The sequence below is a fragment of the Sceloporus occidentalis genome, unplaced genomic scaffold (genome assembly GCF_023333645.1).
Source record: "Sceloporus occidentalis isolate IW3139 unplaced genomic scaffold, rSceOcc1.0.p SCAF_9, whole genome shotgun sequence".
NCBI lineage: Eukaryota > Metazoa > Chordata > Lepidosauria > Squamata > Phrynosomatidae > Sceloporus > Sceloporus occidentalis.
The window spans coordinates 39,383,321-39,397,488 of record NW_028316989.1 but is presented as its reverse complement, the minus strand read 5'-3'; the positions used below and the strand labels follow the sequence as shown (position 1 = coordinate 39,397,488).

General features: G+C 38.4%; 1 protein-coding gene across 3 annotated transcripts in view; it reads left to right on the top strand.

The window, feature by feature from the left end:
• SECISBP2L (SECIS binding protein 2 like) overlaps positions 1 to 14,168 on the top strand; it is a 38,244-nt gene that overhangs the window by 19,703 nt on the left and 4,373 nt on the right. For all 3 annotated transcript variants that reach the window (XM_089538961.1, XM_089538962.1, XM_089538963.1), the window contains exons 9-17: positions 664 to 747; positions 1,680 to 1,847; positions 3,340 to 3,481; positions 5,325 to 5,494; positions 6,744 to 6,876; positions 8,023 to 8,185; positions 10,322 to 10,542; positions 11,466 to 11,620; positions 13,718 to 13,934. In XM_089538961.1, the coding sequence (XP_089395087.1) occupies positions 664 to 747; positions 1,680 to 1,847; positions 3,340 to 3,481; positions 5,325 to 5,494; positions 6,744 to 6,876; positions 8,023 to 8,185; positions 10,322 to 10,542; positions 11,466 to 11,620; positions 13,718 to 13,934 (1,453 nt within the window). The remainder of the gene's footprint in view (positions 1 to 663; positions 748 to 1,679; positions 1,848 to 3,339; positions 3,482 to 5,324; positions 5,495 to 6,743; positions 6,877 to 8,022; positions 8,186 to 10,321; positions 10,543 to 11,465; positions 11,621 to 13,717; positions 13,935 to 14,168) is intronic.

Here is a 14,168-nt window from a genome sequence, read left to right as displayed (position 1 = left end):
CATTTGCTAGCTCATCTTTGTCCTCAGCCCATCCCCACTTCAGCATGGTCACCAGGTGAGGGGAAGGGAGTACACCCTGGTAGCCCTACAGATGGCTTGCTAGGCTGTACCAGTGGCATTGGTCCCAGAGGGAGTTTGGAGCAGAAATTGAAAGGAGTGTGTCACGGCGGCAGCTTCTGCCTTTCTACCTCTCCAATGTCTTGCTCACTCACTCTATCAGTCCAGTCCCTTGCCACCTCTTGGAATGCCTGTGGCAGATGCTGCTGTGGCAGTGGTGCTTTCACGTGGTAGCCTTCCTCCCCTCCCTCCCCTTCTCCATCCTTAGGGTTCCAGATTCTATGCAAAAATCATATTACATGAAGGTTCCCAGAAGGGTTTCCTGTCATAATAGGTGGCCAAATGTTTATTAAAACTAAATATAAATTTAAAAAATGGACAGTAAAACATGCTTTCATTGCATTTTGCTATCTTACTATCATTATCATCTTCACTTTAATTCTGTCATAATGAACAATTAAGATCTCATTATAGATTATTTATTTTAACCATTCAAGGCTGACATTTGCTGATTTCCACAATTAGTTGGTTGTGGTGATGCCTTGTATTTTAAAACTTCCTGAATTGTTATTGTTGTTGTTGTTGTTATTATTATTATTCATTCAGGATGAAGAAGAATTTCCTGAGTTAAATAGTGACAGTGGCAATTCCAAAGGTGGCAACATGCAGATGAAGAACGTACCTAAAGTGGTAAGAGATGCTACGGTGCTCTTATAATGTAAATGACTTTCCATTTGGATAATTAGCTGGGGAGTCTTGTTGGGCTGTCTTGGCAGAAGACAAAGCACTGAGAATTATATTAGAGGTTTTTGTGCAGATTTCATTTTTTCTAGAAATCTCAGGTTTTATGTGAAAAGGAGAAAACAAGTTTCTACTCCTTAAACCTTGATATTTGGCATGTAGGCAGTGCCTGCTAAAATCCCAGAAACCATACATGTGACTGAATTAATATTGAATAATACCAGGAGTGGAACATCAGTGCTCATTGATTCTATCTATAAGCACTCTCATAATCAAAACAAATTGTGCAAAACGGGGACCTGCAGTTTTTATTAGTCCATGTAAATAATTTATGTATGCCTTTCAATTCAGCTTTTCTGGATGCAAAATTTGTATTCTTTAACAGCTTGTACATACAAATCAAAGTATAAGCAACACAAATTGCATATGGAAGTAGTATAAAGAAAATTGATTGCAGAAGATCATGGAAAAAAATCTTCATCAATTCATTTCTGCTAATAATTTTGGGAAGATTACAAATGAGTTGGTTTTGGGGTTAGCCACACAATCTGGCAGAATGACACAATCTCAGATAGCAGGTGCTAGGAGTTAGCAGCAAAGTGTTAAAGGAAAGTGCTATGTTACTGTCTTTTTACCTTGTTCCCATAAGCTAGCCTGCTTCCTTTTAGTGGGGTAGAAGTTGCTGTCTCATCATACATTAATTTGTATAGGAAAGATTTGACCACTTATAGAATGCACAATATAAAGTTCATGCATTGGATTAATATAGTTGGGCTACTCAGGGAGTAGTAGATGAGCAGGTGAGCTGCAGAAATCAGGTTTATGATGTTAGGCTTTGCTTCACAGCACCTTTTAACTTTGCGTTCTTTCCTTATTTGCAGTTGGATGATTTACCTGAAAATTCTCCAATCAATATTGTACAGACTCCAATTCCAATCACTACCTCTGTTCCCAAGAGGGCAAAAAGTCAAAAGAAGAAAGCTCTGGCAGCAGCACTGGCTACAGCTCAAGAATATTCAGAAATCAGCATGGAGCAGAGGAAACTCCAGGTCTGTTCTTATAATGCAGTAGTTGTCATGAGTGATTTATTTAAATCAGGAATGACATTTTGACCAGTTGACTCTACCAAATAGCAATCCTGTAGTTTCACTTGTAAACAAAAGAAAATAAATTTTCAAGTTATAAAATATTTTCCAGCATTAGATTTCTGTGTTAGATTTTATGTGTACAGCTTATGCATTACTATTTGGCTGGATCCTTGTTGCACTACACTGGGAGGGAAAAGACAGAGCCCCAAATGCCAAATGTGGTTGCCATGAAGGATTTTAGGCACTGGACAAATGGACTGATTTGGAATCAGTAGATTTTTGTCTGGCATCCCTCACCATCACTGTGTGACGCTGGAAAAGGAGCACCCACTAGCGTATAGCAGCAGCAGCCTGGTTCATAATCATCACTCTTCCTGCATAGCTAGATGAAAGCCCATGCTGGTAGGCTAGATATGCTTTATATCTGAGTAGATATATGCCCAGTATGAACAATGGAGGCCCATTGTGGATGTTTATAGATATATAATGGATGCTATTAAATACAGTTGGCCCTCTGTATCGTCAGGTTCTGCATTCACAAATTCAATCAACCATGGCTCAAAACATTTTTTAAAAATTCAAAAAGTAAACCTTGATTTTCAGTTCTTTGCCATTTTAGATAAGTATATATAATGGGACTTGAGCATCCACAGATTTTGGTATCCATGGTGGATCCTGGAACCAAGTCCCAGTGGAAAAGTTAGGCCCACTGTATAACGGCGACAGAGATATTGTCTCCCTTTGATGCCTGTGTGTTCTTACACAAAAAGTATATGGATTAGAACACCCCAGTAATTTTTAAGATGGTAATGTAAATCTATTTGTAAATACAAAGAAAGTGCAGAATAGATAAAGGTTCAATTCTTAGAAAAGTGTAATACCTTACCTGCTATAGACTTTAATATAATGACTGTTTGACGCCTTACATGCTACATAATATAATGGAAGTAATATGTCTAAAACTGAAGTGTGTGTTTCTCTGTATCTATACGTTTGTTTATATAATCTGTGACTCCATATGATAAATAGCTTATAAGACCAAAAAAGAGCCTGCTCATTTTTCTATATAAGTATCCTGAGATTCCAGTACTTCAGAATGTTTAAGAGGAATGTTGATGCTAACTCTGGATTTTGCCCTTGGTCATGAGTTGGAAACCCAGATGATCAGGAGATGATAAAAAAGACTGCAAAACAGATAACAGATTAGTTGACAAATTGCAACCCTCAGTTCCTTAGTTTAAAAAGATAGGTGTGGGGAACCACACCTGTTTCATAATTATCCTTGTAGTAGATTCTGCCTGTCACTAAGTAAGTCAATTTGTCTTTGAGTTTCACTCAATGTCCTTATACTTCTCATAGACTCACTCTTGATATTGACAAAAGCTTGAATACTGATTTAAATTATTTCTGATGCCCTTGAAGATGAAATGAACTATTTTTATTCTTATTATAGGAAGCTGTTTCTAAAGCAGCTGGAAAGAAAAGTAAAACACCTGTGCAGTTAGACCTGGGGGACATGCTGGCTGCTCTTGAAAAACAGCAGCAGGCTATGAAAGCTCGCCAGATCACAAATACCAGGCCCCTCTCCTACACAGGTAGGTACAGTCTATTTGTATGTCCTTTTAATAAATTTTGAAAAATCTATTTAATGTAGTGATTAGTGCACTAACGCTGGGCACAGTGAGTTTTAATGTGAAGCAGCTGGTGTGGTGTTAGCACTATCTAGGAATCAAACACAAGTATTGCATTTGGATTTTCTTCCTTGAGCAGTATTCACCTGTGAAGTATAGACCATGTAGTATTTTAAAGCATAGGTAGCTAATACAAGCTAGTACAAAATGCCATGGCAGACATGATGAGCACATGCATCTGGGACATCTACTTGATACAGAATGAGATTCCAGAAATAATGTCCCCATTTGTAAACATTGGGGGTAGTGAATTATTATTTGCATAGCATTTAGCTTAGTCTCTGATCATTCGAGCAACTTGCTTTTTGTTTAATATTGCTAGCTTCATTAAAAGAAAATAGAAAGATTTTAAGAATTTCCTAATGAAAGATGTAATGTGCTTTGTGACTGACCTAAAAGGAAAATTGACAATTTGTTACATAAGTTTGCCTGCTAGAAATGTAAATTCCTTACTGTTAAATGAAATGAGTTCTGTGATTGCCTTCACTACTTAATTATTTTGGAATGAGGGTTTTCCTGTTGGGCCCAACAGAAGTGAGGTCATATTCTCCAAGAACAAGTTCAAGAACACATACTGAATATGGTATGGGGCGCAAATAAAAAGCACCCAAGATGCCTAAATTGACTCTCTGGAATGAGGGGCACAGAGCGGACCCTCTAGGATCTGGCACATGTTTCCAGTGTCCATGAAATATATATCTGCCTCTTCCTCCTCCTCCACCTCTGCCTCTTTTTCCTCCTCCTCTACCTCTTGTCTGCCTCTTCCTCCTTCTCCTCTGCTGCCTCAGTGCAGGCTTGCCATCTGCAGATACTATTTCTAAATAAAATAGATGAGGGAGAAATAGAAAAGTCAAGAAATTTTTTTTTACTATTTATGATAACAGCAGCCAGAATAATACTGTATATGCAAAATATTGAAAGAAACATAATATACCACCACAAGAAGATGGGCTATAAAAATACGGACTTAATGGAATTGGACAAATTGATCCAATTGTTAAAGGAAATGACAGATATGATTTTGGAAAAGGATTGGGAGTTGCTGGAATTAAACATGATAGGAAAAAGAAGCCCCCATGGTTAGGTAACCAAAGAAAGTTGACAGGAAAAAGAAAAACAGATAGGGAAATTTATTAACATTAAGTTCAAATGAGAAGAGTTTCACATTAAATAAACAAAAAGAGAGAGGCAAAGATGGTTTCAGGAACAACCAACACGGAAAGGAAGGAATTCATAATTTTAATGTTTTATGTCTGCATTTGGGTGTAAATATCTAAGTGTATTTATGTAATTGTTGGCATGTAATTGTTGCACAACTGTATTAATTAGTAAATATTTGAAAAATATTAAAAATTAAAAAATATTTTGGAATAAGTCTGCATTTTCAGAATAATTCAATATTTCTTCTGAGGAATATCTACTTGTGCCTTCGTAATCCAATCAGAAGTACCTGAGAATAGCAAGAGTACATTTGTATTAAATATAGGGTTTGGGTTTGGGGAATCCAAAGAAATCCTTTTGGTACTCTCAACTTCTTGGATAGGTGCAGCAAATTATCACATCATGTGACTTGTTCTTGACAGTTTCCTTCAGTTTCCAAACATGGGTTGTTATGTAGTACAGAAAAAAGTAGCCAACAAAGAAGAAGAGTTTCATAGTAAGACCTGATCAGTAGGGAAAAACATGAGAATGTCAGTTTTCTTTCAGCTGCATCAGTCAGCTCTATTTCTATCCTGTTCACGTACAGTTGGCAGTGCTTCTCCTTTTCACACCAAAGAATCCACCAACAGAAAATCGTTAACGAAGGGGCAGCCATCTGTGGGTTGCCTCAGTCCTCTAGATTTCACTGCCCCAAAAGTGAAACGAGGAAAAGAAAGAGAGCTTTCAAAGCTGAAGCGCCCTACAGCACTTAAAAAGGTAAACTGCCTCTAAATACTGCTTTGTTTTAGTAGTGTGGTCATCAAAATATGGCAATAGAAATCATGAATCCTAATGGCAGGAAAATATCTGGTGATCAGGACCGATGCTAATCCTATCATCAGTTAAGATACTGGAAACAGTGAAATCTGTCATTTTTATCCAGTTGTGATTAACTGTAGAAGGGCTGGGCAACGATGGACATATAGAGGCCACATTAGTACCCCACCAGGAGACCTTGAAGGGCCGCACCAACTGCCACACCTGCTTCCACCAAAAAACAAAACCAAAAGAACACCTTTTTGCTACACATGACCTCTATGGGACAAGGGTGGCTTTTCTACCATGTTTTTGGGCCTTCCCAGGCCATTTAAGGCCCAGGGAAGGCCTTTAAAAAAACAACAACAAAAAACAGGAAGTGAGCTGCTGGCCCTAAAATATCCTAGGGTGAGCCTAAAACATGGTCGGGAATGGCCCCCACACCCTGTATTTTTGAGTATTTTTTTAAAAAATGTAAAAATGTTGTTTGACACCTGAGAAGGGCTCCAAGCGTCTGACACCTGAGAAGGATGCCAAACATGGTGGAAAAGCCCTGCATACCCCCAGATTGATATTTGGGGGCTATATTAGGGATACTTTGAGGTTATTATTATTATTTTTAAACCATGGGTTGCACTTTGGACACCCCTGATGTAGAATGAGACCATTTAACATCAGGCAGAGGAAAGACCTCCTGCAGGCTGCATGTGACTCCTGTCTTTCTGTTCTGCCATAAATGTGCCAGTGTGTCCCAGGGATTGGTTTGGGGGCAAAATATGGCCCTTGCAGTCCACATAGTTGCCCATCTCTGATTTATTGTATGACACAGCCTGTCTGCATTTCCTGGAACCTCTATTTCTTATGCTGGCATCTAGCAAAACCTACACCTACCTCTGAGATGTTTGCCATTCTCCAAATACTTGTTGATTGTTCAGACAATTGACTTTTGTATTTTATGCTATTTCTAACATTTACATTGTTTATCAGGGTTTTTGGTTAGGAGTTACTTATTCTGGCTTTTCAAAAATATTGTTTGCTGTAGTCTGCTTGCTGTTGTCTCTTTTTTTTCACTTTCCAGAACATGGCCTCTCATTACTGGCAGCAAAGCATATCAGATAGACTTGATATTTTTTAACAAAAAAGAAGCTATTAATGTGTAAAAGAAGTCATTACAATTGTTCACAACATTATATCATGGGACTTGTTTCAGATTATCTTAAAAGAGAGAGAAGAAAAGAAAGGACGCTTATCTGTGGATCATAGCCTTTTGGGAGGTGATGAAGAACAAGAGGTTAATCTGAACCTGACTCCCAACCAGTCGGAAGAACTTGCATTGCAAGAAGGTGAGAATGGTGAAGATAACACTGAATCATGTCTCTAGCTACAATAATATGCTTCACAGCTTGTATATTGTGCGTACATTCTGTATTGGTAAATAGTGATTACCAGTAGAGATGATAAAGTGCTGTGTTTCTTTAATGTATAAAATTTCAGCTGTTTTAGGAATTTGTGCCTCCTTTTTTTCAGAAATAGAAACCTTGTGTATCATTTCAGTTTAAACTGAGTGCTCAATCAGAAATCTTCCAAAGTATTGATATTTATTTTCCTTTATGCCAATCTAACAAATGTCTTACTTCAGTACTTTCTGTGTGTAAGAAAATTTTACTATAACCAACCTTCATAGTTTTTTCTGACCTAGAACAGGGGGGTACAATCAGCATTCCATTTATATTGCAATTATGTGTAATCCAGACAGGTTGAGTACTATTTCCATGATTTAAAGAAACCTGTAGAAGCATAAAAATTGTTCCCATATCTGCATTGAAGGAAAATACAAGTTTTCTTCCTTTCCCTTTATTGTGATAGACCCTTGATTTTCACTGGATGTCACTTCCAGAATTCCCTCCACCTTCAAAAGATCTGGCCAATAGGGTTGAAAAATGGGGAGGGACAGTTGAAGAGTCCCTGTGCTCACATAATCCCATGGGAACCTCATGATCCCAGCCTGTATGTTTAAGAATTGCACTGTTGGTTAACTTAAGGAATCAGTTTGTGTAAATGTATCGCTCTTCATAAATTTTAAGATTTGTACTAATTTACAAATGCTGGACCTGTCACATAGTATTAACCAGTGTGAAGTGTTGGATTTTCAAAAGAAGAAAACTGAAGCTACAGTTAATGTAGGGTTTGAGAACATGTGACCCTCCATATGTTGGGCTGTAATACCCATCAGTGCTAGACAGCATTGCCAGTGATGAATGATGGGAATTATATGTGGATGTCTACATGTTCCTTACCTTTGCAACAGTAAATAATGAAGTCCCACATTTGGACTTAGTTTTCTGTCTTTAGTGTGTCATGGTGGGATTGTATTTTAAAATAAGGATTTATTTGTTTATTTGACGTGTATCCTTCCTTTGTGCAGTGACACTTAGCAAATCCTCTGATGAAACAGTTATTATTTGTGTGTGTTTATTTTTCTGTTACAGAACCTGGCTTGAGTGTACCAAGTGACACCTCGCTCTCCCCAGCAAGCCAGAATTCACCGTACTGCATGACTCCAGTATCCCAAGGCTCACCAGCTAGTTCGGGGATAGGTAGTCCTATGGCATCTTCAACTATAACAAAAATTCACAGCAAGAGATTCAGAGAGTAAGAACTTTTTAAAGGTTACCTCCTGCTAGACTTGTATATTTCATTCCTTTTCTATTGTATTACTTTATTTATACCCCCACCTTTTCCCCAAAGCTGGAACCAAAGGCAACCTGTCTGATGAAGCATGTGTTACCATATTCATCACTTTGTACAAGATGTAGCACTATCAAGAAATAATCATTATCATAGTCAAATCACATACTACAAGAAAAGGGAAAAGTAGTGCTACTAGCCAGTTTAACAAGAAGGGAGATGTTACCTTGTAGTTAATATGCTGTTTGCCTGTGTTGGGATATTCTGTTGGGTACTTCATATGCAAAAATGTGATTGAGATTTATTTATTTTAGTTCAGCAGGGACATGGCTATACTGTAGTTTAGTGACTTCTATTTCTCTAGGAGGCTGAGTACAGCATTGCTGTCTACAGAGTCATTGGGAAACAATTAACATGTAGGTTTGCCTCAGATGTTTCGATGCATCATTTCCTACTGCTATATGCTCAAAGCAACATATGAAGTAATTAAAATACTGTTTTTTAAAGCTGAAGCTATAAAAACTAATGAGGCAAACATTCTCTCAAAGTAAAACAAACCAATTACAATGTATCAGCTAAACACAGCTATGTGTAGAAACTTTTTAAAACAAGATTTTGCAAGGTCTTAGCAGGGCAGTTGAAGACTGGGACTCTGGGAGGTCTCTCATTCATAGGGTTGCTATAAGTCAAGGTCTACTTTAGAGCAAATAACAACAAAGTGAGGAGGGAAGTCATATCTTGTTTGGAGGTGTACTCAGTATGTGCTACTACTATTAAGATTCTTCCATACCTCTGCCTCTACAAGGGTCACTCGCTGATTTGACAGGTTAGGGACACCTGTGCTTCATTTCAGGCAAGAATGGAACATAAAGCAAGGCCTGTCCTTCTGATTTTATCCTGTACATTGAAATCCTCCCAAAATATGAAGGGTCTAGGCTATTTAGGATTTCAAAGTATAAAATCAACAGTGTAAATTGAGATTGGAAATCATCAGACAGCTGTAAACTTTTACTAAAGCAGGGAACAGGCACGGTGGCTTGCCATCATTAATCGACAAGCAGTGGGATTATACATTAATATGTTAGGAACAGTCTTCACATGGCAGGGATACATAATGCAAATCAGTAGTTCACCAAGTTAATTGAAACTTTGATGCTTGAGGCTAAATTCTCCACTAGAGGAGGAAATGCACTTGGCTGACTGGCTTAAACAGGTAAATGGTGCTTTTAGAGAACAGCGGCAGCGAGGAAGGAGAGCCGAGGCAGCCCAGGACGACGAAGCTCTTTAACATCCCAGGCCTCTCACAGCCTCCAGGTGTCCAGCATGGTGCTTTTACTGTACTGCCAGCTGGGGTTCACATAGCAAGGTGGAATAAAAGCAGACCTACAATGGTTTCATCTGAGAGGAAAATCCTGTCAAGGATGGGCAAGGCCACGATCCTTTAGTGTCTCCATCTTCCAGTTCTAGCTCAGCCTCTGATTGTCTGCTTTACAATTAAGTTACCTCTCACCCAATCCATGATTATGTCCAAGTAGTAACTCAATGTTCCTGCTGAATCAGACAGCCTCCATATCTTGTGTATCTGCCCAGTACTATCTAAATATTTTTGCAATGCTCCCAGATGTAGGCATCATCCAATTTTTTTTTTGGGGGGGGGGGATCATGAGCAGAATGATTTTCCATTGGTACAGAAATAACTTTTTTGAAAGGCAAATATGATAATTTGAAAATTTGCTTCAGTAATTATGCATGATTAGAGTTTACCTAGCACATAAATAGGTCATTATTAACGAAGTGTATTTGGATTTTTTAAATCATCTAGTTCTTGTTTGCGGCAAGTGATCTAGCAATAAAAGTTTATGGTTTTTTGTGGGTTTTTCGGGCTGTGTGGCCATGTTCTAGAAGATGGCCACATAGCCCAAAAAACCCACAAAAAACCATGGATGCCGGCCATGAAAGCCTTCGACTTTACAGTAAAAGTTTAGTTTTGATGGTCATGTAGCAGTTTAAAGTGCCAGGCACATTCTCTTATATAAAAAAATTGAACAAAATATGGTAAAAATAATTTGCATCATTGAGATTTGCTATTTGAATTCACAGGTACTGTAATCAAGTTCTAAGTAAAGAAATAGATGAGTGTGTGACTCTCCTGTTACAAGAGCTTGTAAGTTTCCAGGAACAAATTTACCAAAAGGATCCCATGAGAGCTAAAGCCAAGAGAAGGCTTGTGATGGGTCTCCGTGAAGTTACAAAGCATATGAAGTTAAACAAGATCAAGTGTGTCATCATTTCTCCCAACTGTGAGAAAATCCAGTCAAAAGGTATTAATGGAGGCTAAATCTGGTTGTATATATTAATGATACCTATTATCATTTGTTTATATAGTACTATCCATATACATACATAGCTCCATCCATGTACATATAAATCGCCATCCATACTTTATGTACTGTACCATAGGAAAGACACCCAGAGATTCATACGGAGAATATTTATGTTCAGTCGGCCCTTCTTATACACGGATTTTTTATGCATGGATTCAAGCATACACGGTTTGAAAATGTTCCATAAAAGTATAAATTTACCTTGATGTTCCATTTTTTATTAAGGACACCATTTTGCTATATCATTATATTTAATGGGACTTGAGCATACACGGATTTTGTTATACATGGGGGATCTTGGAACCAAACCCCAGCGTATAACAAGGGTCCACTGTACTAGGATTGTCAGGTAGAATGCAGTTAACAAAGTGGATCTGTTCCTGGGCATTACTTTGTTAACAGCAAATTTGGTACCAGAGGCAGAAATAATATGGGAAGAACAGTAGTAGGTTCCTACATAACAAAAGTCAATATATTTGGGCGAACTTTTCACACAAAACAAACACTATGGACATGTGAAATGAAATAATCAAGTCAGATAGGGCATAAGTAAACAAAAACATTTTGAACCTTCTCAGAGACCACTTGAAGATTTCTTCCAAAATGGATCCAGATACAACTTTTTCTTTCACCAGCCTCCACTTTTGTTATGATTTCCAATTTGTCATGGCTTCCAATTTGTTTGGGTATTGTCTGTGCAGCATACAGTCACAGAAAACGTGCAGTTAAATTTAAATATTTAATTTAAAATTTAAATATTTAAATAGCAATGGAAGGTTAATTGACTTGAATAATCTGGCTAGTTATGAGAGTTTTTCACACTTAATTCTCCCCTGTTGTCTTTCCTGGCTTATACCAAGGTGGGCTAGATGAAGCTCTGTACAACGTAATAGCCATGGCACGAGAACAAGAAATCCCTTTTATTTTTGCCCTTGGACGTAAAGCTCTTGGCCGTTGTGTGAACAAACTAGTTCCTGTTAGTGTGGTGGGAATCTTCAATTATTCAGGTGCTGAGGTAAGAATGTATAATTCAGCCCTGTCATTATGGTATACATTTTTTTATATTTCAGCACGATCCTAATGCAACTTGGGTCTTAAATATAAATGCATTCTGAGTGTGTGTGTTTTAAGTTACTTTGTTCATCGCTGAAATGTGTGTTTATTGTGTTGCTTCCCAAATCTTTGGAATAAATTGGAGCAAATACTGCTTTTCACATGCAAATAGTTATTTGTCCCCAAATTTCAAGAGAACAGTAGTGCTTGCCTGCCTGTCAAATGTAAGAGTAAGAATAAGGCCAGCCTATAAGAGTAAGTCCAGCCTCTGGTCTTTATGAGCACTCATAAAAAAGTTCCTGCTTAGCACGTTCGTGAAGCAGTTTACATGAGAAGTCCCTTTAAAAGAAAAGCAGGCAGTATTGACATTTGAATTTGATCTATACATAATTTTAAGTAGAAATCTTCTAATTAGAAGAGAATTTAGAGTGAGAACTTGTAATGATCATATTCTGCTAAACTGACTATGCTTCTGTTTTGTAAACATGGTGTGAGTCATTTTGCTTAATATTTAATGAATTCTCCCCAGTAAGTCAAGGGACTCTTCATTTTATTGTGCATCTGTCATGCAATAGAAGATAGAAACATTTCAAATTTCAAACCAACCTCTATAATTCGATTGTAATCAAAGGGAATTATTTTATTAGCATGGATTATTTTAATTTGCATCAGAATCTCATCTGCTGCAAAATTAAAATGCTTCTTGCTGCCGCTAAGAATCCTCCAGTACAGTTCCTTAATTAAGAGCTATATTCAGAAATCTTAATTTGTCTGGGATCACAGTGTGATAATCTCATACTCCTACCTTTTATGGTGATAGCTATTCAGATCTTTCACTGAGCAAGTTAGTTCCCAAACCCTGTATATCTTGAAACTTGAAGCCATCTATAGGTCAAGCTCCTGCTATTGCAGCTTTTTCTTTCTGTGGATTCTTCCACATGAGCCCTATTCTTGCAGCAGCGATACTATTAAAAATAACATGGCAACAGACCACTTTCCAGGCAGCCATCATTGCACTTCTTCTCATTCCTTTGACTGGGGTTGCTGCCCATGTAATGCAGATAGGGTTAAGGACTCTGCCTTAACCATACCTCCCTGCCTTATGCCCTATGCAGCATGTCTCTAGGATTTGTTGTTGTTGTTGTTCCGCACTCTTTGCTCAATTTCAGAGCTTTGCTCCTGCAGTTGAAGTCAAAAGCAAAAAAGGAACAAATGAAATAGGAAAAAAGTTAATAATGGTAATCTTGGAATAGTAAGGAAGAGGGGAGATGGAAGAGGAGGGGACACTGACACCACGTGACTTGCAATTGCGCAACTCCCCCAGGAGTGACATTTCACACTGGGGGACTTATGTGCTTGTCAGGTCATTGACTGTTTTCTCCCATCAATGGAAAGGGATAGGTCAAGGACAGTGCAACTACTGGTTCAAGGTGTTCTGCAGTGAGTATGGCCAATGCTGCTTCTTTTTTGGTGTAATTGCTGTTTAAAAACTGTATATAGTACTGTCCTGAGTGGGTGTGTTGAAATATCTTGTTTCCAGAATGAGATAATGGTGGTTTTTCCTTCTTTTCCATGTCCCTAGCCATCTATAAACACATAGAGGTGTTATATGTCAGCCTCAGGGCAGAGTGGAGGTGCGGTGTCCACACAATGTACACCCCAACGCTGCCCTGATGTCGCCATCATGCTGTGCACCCAACTGTACGGCGGGCGGCATTGCAGCATTCCTTTGGTGCTGCATCCAGATGACACAGCACCAAAAGTTGCTGGTGTTGCAGCAAAGGCACCCTTTCCATGGTGCAAAAAGGAGTCACTTTTTCGCACCAGATCAGGGCTGTGGCATGTAGTTCCTGCGGCCCCAATCCGGTACTGAAAGGGGTGGCAGCAGGCCACTCCAAAAAGGCAGTCTGTTTAGCTCCATAGTCTTTCAAGATATGGTTGGCCATTGAATCTGTTGTATAAATCGTGCATTAATTGAAAGTATGACACCTTCAGATAAAAGGCAATGGGGTGTTCTCTTACAGTAGTTTTAATCTCGGGATTTTCCCCCCCCTTTTAGAACCTCTTTAATAAATTGGTGTCACTAACTGAGGAGGCAAGGAAAGCCTACCGTGACATGGTTGCATCCATGGAACAAGAGCAGGAAGAAGCCTTGAAGAACAGTAAGAAAGTACCACATCACATGGGCCATTCTCGGAATCCTTCAGCTGCAAGTGCAATTTCATTTTGCAGTGTTATTTCAGAGCCCATTTCAGAAGTGAACGAAAAAGAATATGGTGAGGTGGTCTTCAAAATTATTCTGATTCCTCTAGAAGTACATTAGAAATGCCTCCATCCTCTATGTTTTCCCATTGATTTTTCATGATCAAACTAGCATATTTTACGATTGAGAAAGGGTGTTTTGTGTGTGTTTTGGCTTGTATGTTTTCTGTTTTGCCTCTCACATTTCGACTGTTGACTCTAAGGAAATATTTGCCATGGCAGTTAAAGGTGGAATCATAGTGCTATAA